Here is a 20,519-nt window from a genome sequence, read left to right on the forward strand (position 1 = left end):
TGATTGTAACAATTTATCATATAGTTGATCTTTCTTTCTAGAGACCCGCGATTTTTCTTCGATTTTAGAGTTTTCACGTATATTATTGTGTCTTGTTATTTTCTCTATTATTGTAATTAAGAGGATTATTTTGCATCTTTGAGGCAATTTTCCCGACATCTATTGTACCCGTTATATCATGTTTCTTTTTAATACTTTTTCGTATAATTTACAAAATAAGATATATAACTAATAAGAGAATTGAAGAAAGAAAACAACAAAACAAAAGTAAGACCACAATTTTGATCAAAGCAACTTTCTCACAAAGATGTTGATCCATTTGGGTCATCCAAATATTGGATCTAATATTCCTCAAATTTAAAGCACATTGTCTGTCTTTTACCTAATTCACATAAACTAAATCATGTACAACATAATTAGTGATCGATCATACAAGTACGTGAGGACTTTTCATGGGTACCCACTGATACACGAAAGCAAGTTACATGGTCGAACCTGACTGTAATTGTTTACTTGAACACTTGCACCTTGCTCGAGCATCGTTCAAAATCTACAAAATCCCAAAACAAAAAAAAAAATCATGAGAACAAGAAAAATGCAGAAACATTAATGTTGCATGAGGAAAGCATTCATGTCTTTTCACAAACAAGAGATCAATAGCGAGTGCTTGTCTCACCTTTTGGGAGAGCATTAAAAAGCAGTTTAATATTAATAATATTAAACGAATTACAACTTGTTTTGTCCTTGTAACGTCTCCAACCAAACACCATATCCCATTTTTTTGCATCACTATAGGTGTAAAGTTATTATTACCTAACTCCAAATGTGGTGTTCATGAATAATACAACACCAAATATGATGTCGATGTATTCAATAACATCAAATAAGGTGTTATAGTTTAATTTGTACAAATTAATACTTCAACTTTGAATTTATTCATTTTTTGTTTATTATTTGCATAATAATATTCTATATTCAATATTTGCTACTTGTGATATTATAGTATGATTAATTACTTATATTATATTTAATTTTCATGTTTCAAGCTTATTTAAAGATTTAGTACTTTTTAGTACTTTAAAACACAACTTATATATAATACTTTAAAACACAATAAAAATGGTGTAATGAGTTGGAGAAGAATTGGTGTTTTTGTCAATTTGGTGCAAAAAATGGTGTAATGAGTTGGAGAGGTCTAACAAACTGTGAACCTGGTATAAAGTATACCTGTAGTTCTTTTTGAAGGTCTTTAATGTACTCAACAGCCATATCTAACATATCTGCTGTATTAGTTTGCTGCAAAACAGTTTAAAACAAAAAATATTTCACTTTCAAAACATGAATTTAGTCAATTTACATTTAAGGTTCATTTTTTTTACCTTGTCCATATCAGGGAAAAGCTCTTGTAACCTTTTGATTCTTTCGCTTATTCGGGTTCTTCTCATCTGAAATTTGATCCCCAAATCATGATAAATCAATATAGATGTTAGATTATAAGAAATAAGATAACACCAAGAGGACAAAGATCTTCATACCCTTTCTGCAATGCTTCTTGGGTGTGTAGCAAATCCTCTTTTTGCTCTTGTTTTCCATGGAACCGATGATTCTTGTTGGAAATGCAAGAAATTTTCAGCAGCAGCTGCCATCTCAGAGGAAGTTTTTGGTAAGCTCATATGGTGAAGCAAACTAGGAGTATGGTTTCCAGACTCTCCATTCTATAAATAAATTAAAGCATTAGCAGAATGATGAAAATTCCAAAAAATAAGAAAGAAAACAATAATAAGAATAAACGTATTAGAATCAAGATGTACCTGTGAATGTGATATCTTCAAACCACCATCTCTGCTCCTCTTCAAGCCATTGAATGTGGAATCATGCAACTCATTCTCGTTTTCAGCTATTTGGGGCAAGAATCTTGATGAAGAAGATGGACCTAATGAGAAACTGATGTGGTTATTCGAAGTACTTGATGAACTGCCTTTTCTCACATCTTTCACGCCGGTAAAACCTGAGTTTCAAGATCGAAAGCATTAGAGTCTTAACCTTCTTACTCTGGATATTAGTTGATCTTACAACAAATCAATGCTCTAAACAAGAAATAAGATGAAGTCTTCGTTAGATCATCATACATACATCATGACAAATTTGGGGTCTATCAACCATTAGCAAAAAGTCAACTACCAATAAATGTCAATTGCTAAAACTGATATGAACTTTTTAAGATAATAAATCAACTGCAAGTTGAAATAAAAAATGAAATTAACAATTGTTTACCATTTTCAACATTCAAGGAGGACAAAAATCCAGCTGGAGTGCTATTCTGCCTGATGAGATTTGGACTAGTTGAATCCGTAGCTCTGAAAGTCGATGCACAATCCAAATTACTTTGATTTGTGTAGTCATAACTACCGGAATCCGGCAGTCGCCGTGAAGTGCTACCGTGCATCACAGCCGTTGACGACGGATGGGGAAGATCCTGGTTCTGAATCGATGTTTCTCTCCTTTCCTGCTTCATAGGCGTTGACGAGGGCGACGCATAGTCTAGAAAGTCAAGGAACTCACGTGAATCATATTCAGATTTCTTTTGTTGCTTGAAGAACCTTTCCTCCGGCTCGTGATTCGAGGCGGCGGTGACAGGATCCGGAAACTCCTCGTCTCCGTTCTCGTTGAGTAGATTCGAAAAGAAGGAGCTCGGAGAAGAGCGATAACGCAATAAGGAGCTCTGATTCTCATCTTGTTGATTTTGACTTTGAGTTTGTTGATCGTAATCTGGATAAGGATCCAATGAAATCAATTGTTTGATCTTGGCAAACTCGCCGTCAGCCGGATGCTTGAAGGTAGACGAATGCAACAATGAATTCATATCTCTGGAAATCGCATCCGAAGAAGTACCATTAACACCATACATATTCAATATGCAAAGACCTACCTACACTTACACAGAAGAATCGGAAAACTGATTTTTGGATATAACAAGGATCAGATTATGGAGGTGGATTGAATGGCTTTGAGGCAATGAATGAAAAAAAATGAAATGGAATCAAATTAGAGATGAATCTCAACGGTGGAAATCAGAGGCTGCTGCTGAGGCTGAGTCTGACCATCGCGCAGACACAAATAGAAAGCTGCGGCTTTTCCTTTTTTTCTTTTTCTTCCTATTTTAGCGAAACAACCAGGTCTTCGTGTAAAAACTAATACTCCTTTTGGCAACATCATCCTTTCCTTTATTATTTCCTTTTATTTCCACTTTAAACAATAAAATTGATTTTTAGATGTACAACATTTTTTTTTAGGGAATACATAGTCGCTGAAATAGACGGAAGCTAGTATAATAACTAATTATCGAAATTATTATAAAAGAAAGTAAGAAACTAACTTATTTAATATAAACTAGTTTATAATACATGGAAGCCATGGTTATAAAAATATTTTAGTTTTCATAGCAAAAATTCATAATTATTAATAAATTATTTTAAATAAATTATTAATTAAAAAATACATCAAAATTTTAAAATTAATTATAACTTTAAATTCAACCTATAATTAAAAAAGTAAATGTTTCTATAAAAAGTTAAAATATATTATTTAAAACTTTAACCTCATTAATTGTGATAGTTATTTATTTAATATTTTTTCATTGACACATGACATAATATTAATGTAGAGTTGTATTAAAGTGATGCATGACAAAATGAGATTAAAACTATTTTTTTATTAATATATGGATGATTTTGTATAAAAAGTACTAATCAAAATTTATTTTATGGTTAAAGATATGATAAACACACAATAAAAATTCAAAAAATAAGAACAAAAAGATTTAAAAAAGTTCACAGGACTGGTGGTAAACAACAGATAGATATTATTAGATTTGTAGACTATCTATTCATCACACACAATGTAACACCCAAATTATAGTCTTAAGTACATCCAAAAAGAAATATTCTTTAAGACACTTTTAACACGAATAAGCAATGTACATTTAACTACTAAAAGGATACAAACAATATCCATAACCATAGTTAAGATAGAAAATTGTATTGTTTCCCTAATAGGTGTTGAATAACTAAAATATTTATATTTGAAAGTCAACTAATTCTTTATGAGAAAATTAATGAAATAATCAAAATTGAGGGGTATTTTAAGCATTTAACCATGAAAAATTGAGTTTTGGAAAATGACCACGAGATCCACAGAGGGGCTCTACGGATCGCTTTACACCTCTGAGGAATGATGAATAGTTATGAGGAATTGACATGACATCACTAAAAGACAAAAAAATATCGTGGGTATAATGGTTCCGCAGAGGTGGCTCTGCGGATCCATTAAACACCTCTACGAATCTTTAAATTTTCCGAGGAAATGGTGGCTGGTCCTCTCCGACAAATCCATAAAGACGGCTCTGCGGATCCCTGCTACAGTTCTACGGAATTATTGATTTCTCTACGGATCCCCCAATATTTTTTTCATTTAGTGACGCCACATCAATTCCTCAAAACTATTCATCGTTCCTCAGAGGTGTAAAGCGGTCCGTAGAGCCCCCTCTGCGAATCTCGTGATCATTTTCTAAAACTCGGTTTTTCATGGTTAAATGCTTAAAACACACCCCTCAATTTTGGTTATTTCATGAATTTTCTCATTCTTTATTCATGCTACTAGTATATGTATGCGAAATCATCAAACCTAACAACACAGAAACCAAGTGAATAACAAGTACACGTTTATATATATATATATATATATATATATATATATATATATATATATAACTTCTAACATCTAAATGCATCATCTTCATAACATCAACATAGTTATACCCATGATCATGTCCTTAGCCACTATTAGTAGCTTCCCTTTGATTATATTTATAGTAAGTTGTACACAGTTATAATCAAATGAAACAATACAAACACCTCTCCATGCAGGACTAATATAAGTACATCCCTATTTGGACCAACCTAAATATACATCCCCATTTAATGACATATTGAGATATATCCCACCATTACAAATACATCCCCCTTTAGGACCCATAGAAATACATCCCAAATTTGGGACCGATAAGAATACATCCCCATTAAAAGGATCAATACTAATTCATTCCCAATTGGAGACCGATAAAATTACATTCCAAAACGATACTATCTGAATACATCCCTAATTTGGGACCGATAAGAATATATTCCTAGTATGGAACCAATATAAATACATCATATATTTGAGACCATTAAGAATACATACATAATACATGACCTATCTACATAATACATGACCTTTCTGAACACATCTCTAATTTGGATCCAATAAGAATACATCTCCAATATAGGACCAATATAAATGAATACTTTATTTTGGGCCAATAAGAATACAACCCTAACACGGGACCAATATGAATGCATCCCAAATACGGGACCAATAAGAATACATCCCTAGACAGGACCATTTTGAATATATCACCAATTTGGGACCTATATATCCAATTAGAATAAAAACATGTCATCTATTAAACATTTATATAATTAGTTACTTTGGTAATTATTTCTAGTATCTTTCTTAGATTCATATGCGACTAACATCACCCCAAGTCCTTTACTTTCCTACTAACCATAATTGTTAACACACACACACACACGTATATATATATATATATATATATATATATATATATATATATATATATATATACATGGTCCTTCACATTATATGATACCGCTTGGGCACTATAATTGCGAAATAATAACAAATTAAATATACATCAACATAACTCAATGATACACATTTATAATTCTTCTTGTATTTAGTATCCTTGTGGATAAATATCATCATTCACATCATACTACAAGATTTATAATAATTTTATTTTGATTCTTTCTAAGAAAGGTACTAATCTAAGTGGTACATCATAGAATGTTGATACCCTTATAGGTTATAATTGAATATAAGTAAGCAAACATATGTATATTGAGACTTCAGTACTATCTATATCAGATAAAGTTTGTACATTGACTATTAGTTTCCGGTACTGACTTCCTTCGCGGAAAAACTAAAATATTTTCTACCCACATGTATGTTAGGGCATCGTTCTATAGAGTTTTAGAAATTGTATGGTCGGTGATTGATCTTAGCTTGAGAATGCAACTTATTTTTTATGAGGATCTTTTAGAATGGTTAAAGTTTATTATTTTGTAAGTCGATTTGATCAACAAGTGTGTGAGTTTACCTTTCACATTGTTATACTTTTTGAAGCTTTTGTTTTAGTAACAAGAAAACCTTTAGATAATTACTCTTCACTCGTTTTCATTTAAACTGTCAATCAAGGTTCTTTTTCACTTTCGATAGATATGTATTAGTGGATGGTTGTTACTAGATAAGGTATGAAGGTTGGATGCTAGTTAGGTTAAAGAACATAAGGAACATCAAGATCAGATGAACACGCATAGAGTGAATCGCACCATGGCATCTACAATGATGCATAAGATGACGTATAAAGTTTGAAGTGGTCAGCAAACAATAGATAAATATTTACTCTACGTTTTCATTCCTCGATTTGTTTGCAATAAAAAAAAATATGGTACATTTTTAAATAATTTGTTGATAATAATATAAATTAATTCATGAGCAGGTGCAGCTCTCTCTTCAGCCTCGTATCAACAATGTAATAATGCTTCAATTGGGTTTTCTGGAGGATTTGGTCGGGTTGCGGGAGTTGTAGATTCGGAAGATAATTTAACTCACCCTCTAGATTTTTCAAATTGTAATAGTTTAGATGGTTGTTTTGGTAATTCTTACAATAAAGGATCTTTCTTAAGTGAGATTAAAAAAACTTTGGAGATGGGAAAAGCAATGGGTTATAACTTGGAGGGGTGTTATGATTGGGTTAAACAACTTGTTGAAGGGAACGGAGATAAAAGGGTGTTGAGATGAATTGTCTCTCCATAAATATTCAAGGGTGGGTTGTAAAAATAAACGGAGTTGGGTACGGAATTTGTGTATTAAACATAAGGTTAACTTGGTGGCTATTCAAGAAACGAAGATGGAAGTTATTGATGTTTGTATCGCTCGCTCTTTCTGGGGTAACAATTCTTTTTCGTATGTTTTCTCTCCTTCTTGTGGTGCTTCGGGTGGTATTCTTCTTCTTTGGGATTTGGACGCTATCATAGTTAATTCCTCCCATATTTCTGCCAATTTTACTATTATTGAGGCTATATGGGCTTCTTCGGGGTTGCAGGTTATGTTTCTTGTGATTTATGCTCCACAAGGGGCTGAATGTAAGAGAATTATTTGGGATAATCTTCTTCAGATTATTAATTCTTTCCAAGGTGAATGTGTTTTGATGGGTGATTTTAATGAGGTGCGTGATGAAACGGAAAGATTTGGTACTATCTTTAATTCTAATACAGCTAGAAGCTTCAACAATTTCATTGAGCAGACGAATTTATCTGATGTTTCTATGGGGGGGGGGGGGGGTCCTTGATATACGTGGAGTGATAAGTGGGGTTCAAAATTTAGTAAGTTGGATAGATTTTTAATTTCCCATGGTATTCTGGAGGCTTTTCCTCACTTGACAGGTATGGTCTTGGAGAAGTACATCCCGGACCATAGACCTATTTTATTATCAGAGCATAGAGTTGATTATGGTCCAATTCCTTTCCGTGTCCTTTTTTCTTGGTTTAATTTGGAGGGGTTTGATGATGTTGTCCGAAGTTCGTGGTCCCAAGATCAGAATTTAATCAGTGTTTCTCATCCTTGGGTTAAATTTAAGAAGAAACTTCAACTTCTTAAATCTAACATTTGGATTTGGAATAGTGCTACTAAGTTCAAAATGGGTTCTAAACGATTGGAGCTCCAAAAATTGTTAGAATCCATTGATTCTTGCCTCATGACTGACGGGGGAGATGCCACTCTACGGGAGAATCGAGTTAATATATACTCTTAAGAACATCACAGATTTAGATCATGTTACTAACCTGGAGTTAGCCCAAAAGGCAAAAATTCAGTGGGGAATTGAAGGTGATGAAAACTTGGGTTTTTTTCATGGGGTCATAAACAGTAAGAGAAGACAAATGGCTATTAGGGGTGTTTTGAAGGACGGGTGTTGGATCGATGATCCAAATGCGGTTAAGGAGGAATTTCATGGCCACTTTCAGAATCTTTTTTCCAAACAGGCTGGTCCTCGGCCCCGGACCGAAGAGTCCCAATTTTCGCGACTTTCGTCTACTCAAGTCCAATTTCTTCATGCTCCTTTTACTCGGGAGGAAATTAAAAAGGCAGTGTGGGACTCTGGCTCTTCTAAAGCTCCAGGTCCTGATGGGTTCACTTTTGGTTTTCTAAAATGGTATTGGGATATTGTTCAGAATGATATTTTCGATTTCGTGGCTCATTTTCATGAGCATTCTTCTATTCCTAAGGGTTGCAATGCTTCCTTTTTCACTATGGTACCAAAAATTAGACACCCGAAGGTTGTTAGGGATTATAGGCCTATTAGCTTGATCGGTTGCCAATATAAGATTATTGGTAAACTTCTTGCTAACAGATTGGCTGAGGTTATTGATAGTCTGGTTAGTGTAGAGCAATCGGCGTTTATTAAAGGCAGACAAATTCTAGATGGTCCGTTTCTTCTTAATGAAATTGTTGCTTGGAGTACAGCTTCTAAAAATCCTCTTTTTCTTTTTAAAGTGGATTTTGAAAAAGCTTATGATTCTCTATCATGGGAATACTTGCTAGAACTTATGCAAATTATGGGGTTTAGTTCTTTGTGGTGTAATTGGATTTTGGAGATGTTATCTTCTGCCACAGTCTCGGTCCTGGTCAACGGTTCTACTTCCCGGGAATTTCACATGTTTAGAGGTCTGAGACAGGGGGACCCCTTATCTCCTTGTCTTTTTGTGTTGGCCATGGAGGGTTTACATGTGGCCCTGACTAGGGCCCAGATAGCTAATACGTTCAGGGGTATCAACATTGGAGGAATTACTATTTCTCATCTTCTTTATGTTGATGATGTTGTCCTCTTGACGGAATGGTCTCACGATAATGCTCTCAGTATTTTTCGAATTCTTAGATGTTTCTTTTTAGCTTCGAGTTTGAAAATAAATATTCTTAAAAGTAAGGTGTATGGAGTTGGGGTCACGACTTATCAAATTTCACTTTTGGCTAATTGCATGGGATGTTCTCCGGGCTCTTTTCCGTTTAGTCACTTGGGGGTCCCGGTTGGTCAGAATATGGCTAGAATTGATTCTTGGGGTCCAATTGTAGATTCTTTCTGAAAAAGACTAGCCGTTTGGAAAGCAAAAACTCTTTCTTTTGGGGGTCGGATGACCCTAGTTAAAGCATTATTGGGTTCGATTGCCAGTTACTTGATGTCCATTTATCCAGTGCCTCTGACAGTGATAAAGGAGTTGGAGAGATTGAGATCGGTGTTTTTCTGGGGTGCGGATTTGGATGATCGTCGTATGCATTGGGTTAGGTGGGATAAAATTCTAGCCCCTAAAGAAGTTGGAGGTTTGGGGATTGGTAGTCTTTATGCCTTTAACAGGGCTCTTTTATTGCGGTGGAAGTGGAGATTTTTCCATAACCCTAATTTGCTATGGGTGAGGGTGGTCAAAAGAATCTATGGTTTGGGAGAGATTTCTAATCCTTTGATTCCAAGGTCTCACTTCAAGGGTCCTTGGAATGGTATTAAGAGGATTGTAGATAATCTCAAAGATCGGGGCTTTGACTTCCATAACTTAGCTCCTATTAGAATTGGTGATGGGGCTTATACTTCTTTTTGTCATGATAAATGGCAAGGAAATAATCCTCTTTCGATTCCTTTTCATAGAATTTTTTCTTTGGATTTAAATCGCTTAGCCAATGTTAGGGATCGGTTTTTAATTGGATGGAACCCGGGTGATCTTAGACGTATGCCTAGAGGTGGAATTGAAGAAACTCAATGGATTTCTTTTTTGGAGGTGGTGCAGGGTGTTCAGCTTTGTCACATCCCTGATAGGCTCGGTTGGTCTCTTGATAGTTCCGATTCTTTTTCTATTGCGTCTGTGCGGCATGCGTTGGATAGTGGTTTAGTTCCTTCGGGGGACATGGGTACACGGTGGAATAATTGGGTTCCTATTAAGGAAAATATTCTAATATGGAGGATTCAACTCTCTAGTATTCCAACGAGGGAGAGATTATCGGTTAGGGGTGTTATGGTTCCCTCTATCATGTGTCCTATTTGTATGGTTGCAGTTGAGACTATTGATCATATTTTTGCAGGGTGCCGTGAGTTAAGAGATGTTTGGGGTAGGGTAGCTATTTGGTGGGTATGTCTCTTCCTTCTCAGATTTCGGTGTTGTCTTTAATTAACTGGTCGGAGGATGTTAATATGCGGAGAGGTCAAAGAAAAGCGTTTGATGCGGTCATTATTACTTCCTTCTGGTGCCTATGGAATTTTCGAAACACTTCTATTTTTGGAACGACCTTGCCCAAGAAAGCGGTTATTTTTGATGATGTTGTTGAGAAATCATATTTTTGGATTTCTAATAGATGTTCTAGGGTAAACTTAAGTTGGACCGAGTGGCTTCATAACCTTTCTTTAGCTATTTCCTTGATGTAATCTTTTTCTAGCTTCTTGCTAGTTTTTGCTTTCTTAATATATTTCTGTCGTTCCAAAAAAAAAATTCATGAGTAATCTTCTTAAAAAGTCCTAATATCTATGTTATTAGGGTAATCTTCAGAAAAAATCTTAGTATTTTGACAAAATCATCGGAAAAATAAATGACACATGCTAAATTTGTGAAACCTGCCAAAAGTGTTTTTCTAAGGTTTTAGTTGGTATCGTGTCATTTGCTATAAAAAAAATAATAACTAAAACTTTTTATTAGACAAAAATATTTCTAACCATAACATTCATATTTATAATGGTAGGTTTTATTTTATTATTTCTATAATCTCATAATTTACAATTTTTTTGTCATCATAATTGGATTTTTTTTGTAAGTCATATTCTTTTTGGATTTTATTTTGCGTTATAAATTGGTGAATGCTTTCTTTAACCCTTTTTCTCCAAGCAGGCCGGCTGGGTGATAGGGGCGACCGTCTAGAGCCTATTTTTTAAAGGGGTCTAAATTTTTTGTGGAAATTGTTATATTTAGAAGATAGTACAAATAATTTTTTTTTTAATTATTAATTTATTATAAAAAACTTGATGACATTTATGTTTTTAAAGGGTCCATTTTTTCTCTCGTCTAAAACCTAAAATATGTTTGAAACGGTCGATGAGAGTTGAAATCTTGTTTCATTTTTATAGGTCTTCATAAATCATAAATTGAATTTTTCGTCAGAAACCTGTTGGTGTGATGTCTTGAGATGACGCTACCAAAATATCCTGTTTATTTTATTTTTATTGAAAAAGAAGATAAAAGAATTCCAAAAATGCCCATGGGTGTTGGGTACAAAGAACCTAGCAGTAAGTGCTAAAATCCAACGTGGCAATAGTGGGATGGTTTCAACTTTCAATTGCGGCGGCCCCAAGTTTTTGTACCCTTTTCGTATCGGTGGTTTCAAGTAAAATATTTACCCCTCCTATGCACCAAAACTTTTAAAATCTATTTTTAAATGTATCATAATAGCATAATGCTCATGGATATACTAACAAGATTTCTCTCTGTAGTCTCTGGTTATATTGATTCTATGTGAATTTCAATCAGCCATTCTATGCGGATCTTGTTTTCTAATTATATAAATAAATATGAGTAATCAAATATAAAAAAATATTATTTTTATATAGGAAAAATATTTTAATTAACTAACAAATTAAATAATATAAATTTAAGAGATGAGTTTCAAAACATTAATATTTTTATTAATCAATCAATTAAATAACACATGTTTGAAATTTTTACAATCATTATTAAAAAGTATTTGAGATATTAGATTTTAAATGAATTTTGGTTGAAATGTTTTGACATCTATTATATATATATATATATATATATATATATATATATATATAGTGAGAGAGAGAGAGAGATATATGAAAAGTATAACATATCTATGAGTTTTAATTAATTATCTTTTTAAAACGATAAAATTACAAAACCAAAAAAAAAACATATTTAAAATATTTAATTAAATATTTTCAACATCACCCTATATAACATATGATCAATATATTAACGATTAAACCAAAATATACAACGACTATATTACAAAAACGAAGAAAATATAAAAACAAATTAGTATAACAAAGTTACAAATTAAAAGCTCTAATATGATAACATATCTTCAAAAGTGTATTACAATAATCCAAAAACAAAGAAAATATAAAAACGAATTAGTATAACAAACTTAGAAATTAAAAGTTCTAATATAATAGCATATCTCCAAAAGTGGTCATAAGACCTCAACCCAACATAAAAACTTTTAAGTTTTGTTTTCTTTATGAAATTTGTACATGATTTGTATGCATGTCTTCCCAAAAGATTGATTTTTTATAGTAAATTTTTTACTAAATGCTAATTAAAATAATAAAAGTTATAAAACTTTTGAGTGTTAAATCATAATTAAGAAAACTTTTGAGTTGCATTAGTTAAAAAAGGGGGTTTCAAATGAATGTGGTTTGAGAAAGTTAAAAAATGGGGTTTCAAATACATGAGATTCAAAAAAAAAATGTTAGCTTTATAAATATGTATGATAATATACATATCATTAATATATTATTTTATAACTTTTTTTACTATTCATAACCCTTTCAAAAACCACTTTACTTTTAAACCGTTGTCATTTACAAAAACCTCACAAAAAATAATTATAATTCCTAAAATATCAGCTGCAAAGCATTATGTGGTCAAAACATTAAAAACCGGTAACATTCTCGTTTTAATACTCACAAATTTTGGTCATTTTTAGTGAAAACAAAAAATTGAAAATAAATAAAAAAATTAATAATTAATTAATAAAAATAAAATAAAAAGAAAGACTATATATATATATATATATATATATATATATATATATATATATATATATATATATATATATATATATATATATATATATATATATATATATATATATATATATATATATGAGAGTTAATAAAAGGTTTATATTAAATATTTAAGGAAAATAGCCTATTTGGACCTAAAAAGAAAAAGTGTCAAATTTGACGAATTTAAGAAAAATAAAACTGATTAGGTGGTTTGACAAATTAAGCGGGTAGGACCAGTCTTGTCATAAATTATGATGGGGAGAGATCAATATTGAAATATCTCAATATTTTAAAAATCGGTTTGAACCGACCGGTTGGATCGGGAATCCATGAAGGAAGCGGTTCAATTATCATCGATTTTATATTTATTTCTGAACCGGATCGAACCGGTTAGTTTTTACAAAAATCTGGTTGAACCGATTCAATTAAATCGGTTGAACCGATTAACTTGAATAAAAACACATGTAATTGAAACCTTTTGCATAATAAACTTTGGTAGTTTTTTCACATTTATTAAAAATTTTCTGAATAAAAGTACATGAAATGTTATAAAGTTTTTTGATGTGTTAATATTCATCTAGGACTTTATTTTCTTTTTAATGCATGTTAATTGATGTAAAAATTATGGTTATAAGTTATTTTAATGTATTTATATTGAACTACAACTTGTTTTCATGTGTATTTTAATGTTTGAACTTTGGACATCAAATTCTTGATTTGTGTATGTATGTGTGTATAAGAAAATACGAAAAAATATATAAATTATAGAAATCGGTTTACTCTGCGGTCGAACCGGTTAAACCGGAAACTGGTCACCATACCGGTTCAACTAAAAAATCGGTTTTAAAACATTGGAATATCTACAAGTTAAGTGAAAGTTGGGAGAAGACGGTGTAAGTTTTCAAAGGTAGAAACATTGGTGGTCAAATTTGAATGTATGGAACTTAAAAGGCCACAACCTGATTTTTTTTTAACGGCAGATACAATATAATTCTAAACTACTCCTAAATCCACTTATGTCTCCGACGAGACTTGAACCCTCAACCTCAAGGAGGGAGGGCAACACCTGATACCGCTGGGCTAAAAGCCTTTTAATCACAACTTAATTGTCCCTCTTATTCTTCACCATTCACGGTTCGAAAGTCTACAAAATCACCCATAGGGTGATTTCTAGCAATTAGGGAAGATTTAGGACTGGAGGTTCAAGATTAAGTGGATTTTCAAGTATTAAGTTTATATTGGAGCATCGGAATGTAAGGATTATCTTAATGCTTATTGTGTGTTATAGAACATCACAATGATATTATTTGTTGAATAGATGGTTAAATCTCGAACACCAATGGTGAATTTGGGGTAATTCATGCCCTAACTATGTGAACAAGTTATACCATTGCATTCATGGCTTGTACATTGTGTTATAGACATTATTTTGATCATAATTCATAGATTAGATGGTAACATGTTGCTTGTATTCCAATATGGAAGTCAAAAACATGATATATGATGAACTATAATTTAATATTTGGAATAAAATGTTCCAAAGTAGATGGTTGTGGATTTGAGTTCATGTAATTATAGAGTAAGGTGCGCTTATGGAACTCATAGAAATCAATATGAATTATGGTACCGGTCTATAAATTATGCGGCTCCATGAATCCAAGATTTTCAAGGAGCATAGTTGGAACCGAGTGTACTGTGAACTAGGGAATGGAAATGGGTGATTCTATTGTTGTAAATGAAGAACTAAACCCACTTGGAGTGAAGTGGGTGTTTTTAATAAGTTCATATGACTTTTAATTCAAGATTGATTTGCTCATATTGGTCTATGGTGGACATTATTATAGTTGATGTCCATAACCTTTCTTAATGAGATTTTGAGGGTGTTTTAAAGTACTTAATGTATTAGGTCATAGGTATGATAAAGTCCTTATTACATGTTAGACAAGTTATTATGCCTTTAAAGATGGTACACATTGATTTTCAAAAGACCTAATGTAACTAGGCAAAGTACAATGTCTTAATAATAAAATTTGGCATATTGTGGGTGTGTAAGGGACCCACGACTTGTGGGAAAATGATGTTATTCTGCTTTCCAATTTTTAGAATCTTTTATTATTTATGTTGATTTAGATAATTGATAAATGATCTTATCTTAATCAATTTTATTTTTGAAACAATCATAGAAATAAACTTATCTTCTTATCTTATAAGTATTTTTTTTGCAATGTTATCAAGGAAACCAAAATTTATATTAAATTTCCTATTGCATCCACGATTTTGAGAAATAATTCAATCGAGATCTCTTGGGCATCATACACCCAAACAAATATTAGAATTCCATATGTCTATCCTTCGTGGTTGGATACACTAATGAATTCTAGAATTTAGTGCCAATTTACTATGGTGTTATAAAGACATCTAAACCATACCAAAATGCTATTGACATTCTTTTTGTACAAAAATAACTACATATTTTAAAATTTCACAACAATTACTATCCTTTTATATCTTTAAATTTTGTAGCAAAAATAAAGATGAAAACTTATTCGATAACAAATTTTGTTGGTAGTTTCAGGAGAACTTGTTCGTTGGTATTCTCATTCCTGAATTATAACACGTTTTACAGAAATCAAAACTCGTATACAAATTCCTAATAGTAAAAGAGTAACACAAAAGTACTTACATATTGTATCTAGTGGTGTACCATCTGAACAAGACTACACGATGGGCAACAACCCCCGTTAAATATAGAGTCGAATAATGACATTCCCAAGAATCATAAAGATGGTCGCACCAGGTTGCGACACAATCAAAGCAAGTGCACGGACATAATGCCGACAACATCCCTCCTAATTCCAACATAGCATCATGTGCCACCCACAATCCCCTGCAAAAACATATTAGATTAGTTTCATAGAACATGTATGGTGAGACAAATATTTTCTACCCCACAAATACTATAAATACCTCCTCCATAGAAGACATCAATAAGAAATGACTAATTCTCTCTGTTGCTCTTAAACATTCTATTCAGTATACACCATAACTAGGGCGTCGAAGTGTTATCCATCACATCCCCAAATTACGACCGACCCTAGCTTCTCTTTGTGAGCTATAACTCTTGGATCCACAAGCTTAACTCTCTTTCTCTCTCTCTCTCTCTCTCTCTCTCTCTCTCTCTCTCTCCATCAATATTAATTGCAAAAATAATGCAATATATTTATGTTTCGACTCATCGTTTACAGTACTTCAACTAGTTATTCACTATTTTTCTAAAGATTTTCAATATAATAAATAATTTTTCGGAAGGACATGACCTAAGGCAAATCATTAGGTTGTTTGAACACCACATCCCATTTTTGTAGTCTCACTCTACTATTTCTATATCTAAATTTTTGGCTCGGCAAAACAACAATAGGAAGACATGCATGTTAACAGTTCCAAACCAATCTATGTCGGTCTTGAAATGGTCCGGTTTTTTTAGGATTGGTCTCGGGATGGTTTAGCTGGTTTAATTTTGGTTTTGATCGAATTATATGTTTTTTAAAATGAGTTTAAGGTTTTTTAATGGTTTATATTGGTTTAGACCGACTCGGACCGGTTAGGACTAGTTCAGTCTTTTAATACATTGTTGGTATAATACATTGTTGGTATAATACATTGTTGGTAGACTGGTGGGGAATTGGGACTCGTCCAACTTGAGACTGGTTTGGGACTGACGGTTTAGTGATCTTAGTGACTTTACCCGGACCAAAGGTCTGCGTGTAACGTCTCAAAAATAAGACCCAAAATTTTTATTTTTGGTTTAATAAAAATATTTATTCAAACATTTTCATACAACCATGTAACCCCCGACTCCCAGGTATAAGCTTTACAATTTTATTTTCATTTTGGAAGGTCTACTCGACGAGTTGGATGCCCTGACTCTTCGAGTAGGAATGAGTTTGCCCGCGTGGATTATTGGATCTACTCGACGAGTAGGAGCTGGGAGATGAAACCATAAATTTTAGAGTTTGCGCCTTATTTAAAGGACCTTAAGCCCCTTCCTCCAATCCCTTACCACCCCCTTGATGGCTAAGAGAAACCCTAATCGCTATTAACCTTGTTCTTGAGTGATTATGAGGCTTAAAGAGTGATTTTGGTGCATTTTGTGAAGAAGGTGTGAAGTATAAGAAGCTTGGAGCAAAGAGGAGCTTGTAGATTTGACTATACCTCATCTTGGAATCATTTTGAAGGTAACAAGTCGTTACCTTGGCTTATCTTTAGCTAGATCTCTTCATGTTTAGGTTTGGGGCCATCTTTAGCACATTTGGGAGTCATTTCAAGTATTGGGACAATATCTGAAGTTGTAGCTTCAGATCTGGATTCCCCTTGGTCCCTATAGCTATAAAGTTATGAGATTTAGCAAGCTTGGGCCTTTCCCTTTGATTTAACCTTTCCTTTAGTCTAGTTTTAGCATTTAGGACCATGCATGTACGTAAAGTTTGCAAATTTACGTGGAAACCATGTCCTAGGAGGTTGGATCTACAATATGGAGCTTTGGGGTGGCTTAAAAACACATGTATAAGTATCAGACTGCATGAACTCGACGAGTCGCTTAGCCGACTCGGCGAGTCGGATGAAGGTTACCCGTATTTGATTCTGCATGAACTCAACGAGTCAGTAAGAGGACTCGACGAGTCAGTTAGGGTTTTCCCCGACATCTGGACATGTATGGACTCGACGAGTTGGTTGGAAACTCGGAGAGTCAATTAGGGTTTATGACTTTCTGGATTATTAAGGAACTCGATGAGTTGCTAGCTGCACTCGACGAGTTGGGTCAACATGGACTGTTGACTTTGACTTTGGCCAAGGGTTGACTAGTTTGACTTATGGGGGTATTTTGGTAATTTGGGAATTTATGGAAGTGGATCAGCAGTGGATGTAGGTGTTGGACTTGGAGCTGCATTTGGTGGAGTTTGACTTGATCACTTCGAGCTACTTGTGAGGTGAGTTCTCCTCACTATATCAACAGGGTCTAAGGCACCAATGCTGACCCTTTTCGGATTTGTATCCGGGTTATTGCATGATATGCTTATTGATTTACATCCTGGTAGTTAGGATGGTGATATGCTTAGTGACCTGGTTAGGTTGGTATCCTGGTATATAGGATGATGCTATGTTAGTGACCGGTTAGGTCTGTATCCTGGTTATAGGATTTTGCTATGATTGGTGATCTGTTAGATCGGTTTGAATGTTATATATGCTAGCGTATGATATTTATGTGCACATGTTTGTTTGATTGGGGATTAGATTGAGGCAGTCCTGCTTTGTGCTGAAGGCCAACATACCCAGGGCGGTCTGGACAGACTACAGGCCCAGGAGGGCATGCTAGTCAGACCGAAGGCCCGACGAGCGGTCCGGATAGGTTGTAGGCCATGAGAGGCGGTCCAGACGTGTCGAAGGTTCAGAGAGCGGTTCAGATAGGTTGAAGGCCTGCGAGGCGGTCCAGTCAGGCTGAAGGCTCATTATGCATGTTGTTTGCTTATATGTATTGATGTGTTTTATGGCGTTGGTATTTTGGGAGTAACTCACTAAGCCTTCGAGCTTACATTTATCGATTATTGTTTCAGGTACTTCTGATGATCGCGGGAAGGCGAAGGCGTGATCCTACAGCTCCTCATATTTCATGATTTTATGATTTGGTTATGGGATAATCTGACATTATACTATTTTGAAAACAAGTTTTGTAATAATCAGTGGTTGTGAAATGTTTTAAAAAGTTTAAATTTGGCATGAATTTTTATGGATGTTACAAACCCCTAAAAGATCAAAGTATGTCATTACATCCAAAACATATTAGAGTAATCTCAAAATGCGGAAAAAAGGTGGTGTGTGCTCTGCAATCATCCTGGGCTCTTCCTTTTCAATCCGGAAGTACCTGAAACATAAGCTGAAAACCATAAGCCCAAAAATTAGTAAGTTCCCCAAAATACCTCATACCATACATAATAAACATATACTAGGCCCCCGCCCGCATCGAGACTCACTCGACCTCGGGCCTCGCTCGACATCGAGCCCCGCTCGGTTTACAGATTTGTCATTCATTAGGCCTCGCCTGACATCGAGCCCTGTCCCGTACACATAACAAACATATAAACATATAAACCTATAATCATGCTAACACATGCCATAACCACAACCAATATTATACAATACAATCATCGGGCCTCGCTCGGCATCGAGCCTCGCTCGGTATACATATTAGCACATAACACATGCAAGAGTCACACATACATCTAGAATCCTATCATAAATAATCATGAGAAGACATTGGTGCCTTCGACTCGTTAAGTACAGTGAGGGAACTCACCTCACACTACCGAGTCTCACGGATAAATCTCTGGTTGTTGGCCCGCTAAATCTCCGCGCTATCAATCACAAAATAATCATCCAATCAATAATCGGGTCTCGACCCACACTAAGAGTCCAAACTAGGGTAAAAAAACATTTTTACCCTTTCCCTAACTTGGCCCTAGGGATGACAACTGTTGACACGACACGAAAAAAATACACGACACGAAATGAAATTGGGACGAAACTGAAATTCGAATTCGTGTGCGTGTCATGTTCGTGTTAAGTGTAAAAAACACGATGCCGTGTCGTGTCGTGTTCGTGTTTAAAGTTCTACACGAAATTGACACAATTTAACATTTATTTGTCGTGTTTTTCGTGTTTGTCGTGTTATGTATGATTAAATATTAATTAAATAAACTAATTTATTTATTATGTTATCTTTTCGTATCGTGTCATGTTTGTCGTTTTTTAATCGGTGTGTTTTCGTGTTGGTTAAAAAAAACACGACATCGTGTTGTGTCGTGTTCGTGTTACATAAAACCTTGTCGTGTCGTGTCAGACAAAAACACGACACAATGGCCCGATTTGCCACCCCTACTTGGCCCAAGGCCAAGGCCCAATCCAATTGTCCAAAGGCCCAATTTCCATAATAATCACTCAAAGCCCAATGTGGCCCATTTTCCAAATTGGGCCCAAATCCCTTTCATGGGCCTACAACCAAGAATCCAATAAAATATTAACAACCCATTAATAGAATTTTGATGGCGCAATAAGGCCCACGACAACTAAAGTCCACCATGGCCCAAAACCGAAGAACCCACTGCTGAGCACGCAGGGCGTACTCGCTTAAGGGCTTATACGCGCATCATACTTGCTTGTACGCCCAACGTACTCCTCTCTTTTGGCCAAACTTCACTTTTTAGCTCTTAATCGATTGAGACTTCAACCCCAGCTCAGATCTGACTTTCTTAAGGTGGTTTATCACATAAAGTTGCCAACTTTACGTGCATGCATGGCTTAATGAGGCTCTTAGAGCTCAAAAGAGCTTAACACATGCATGAGACCACAAATGCTCTAAAGCTTGCATTTTTATGGACAGGGTCCTAGATCTACCAACAATCACTTCTGGAGTGAAGCAAGAGGCTCAAAAATCAAACCATGGACTCAAAGAGCATAAAATGACACCAAACTAGATCTAGCATTATGGATTAACAAGATG

At 34.3% G+C, this 20,519-nt stretch overlaps 1 protein-coding gene across 1 annotated transcript; it reads right to left on the reverse strand.

Moving 5' to 3' along the window:
* Nucleotides 1–259: 259 nt before the first annotated feature.
* Nucleotides 260–3,228, reverse strand: LOC111886751 (transcription factor bHLH130). The gene is made up of 6 exons (XM_023882996.3): nt 2,275–3,228; nt 1,812–2,008; nt 1,536–1,715; nt 1,380–1,445; nt 1,228–1,296; nt 260–550 (listed from the first exon to the last, which is right to left on the reverse strand). Exons 1-6 carry the CDS (start codon nt 2,906–2,908, stop codon nt 482–484), a joined length of 1,215 nt encoding a protein of 404 aa, XP_023738764.1. The 5' UTR covers nt 2,909–3,228; the 3' UTR covers nt 260–481.
* Nucleotides 3,229–20,519: the final 17,291 nt, after the last annotated feature.

This window comes from Lactuca sativa, chromosome 4 (assembly GCF_002870075.4).
Source record: "Lactuca sativa cultivar Salinas chromosome 4, Lsat_Salinas_v11, whole genome shotgun sequence".
In the NCBI taxonomy this organism is placed as follows: Eukaryota; Viridiplantae; Streptophyta; class Magnoliopsida; order Asterales; family Asteraceae; genus Lactuca; species Lactuca sativa.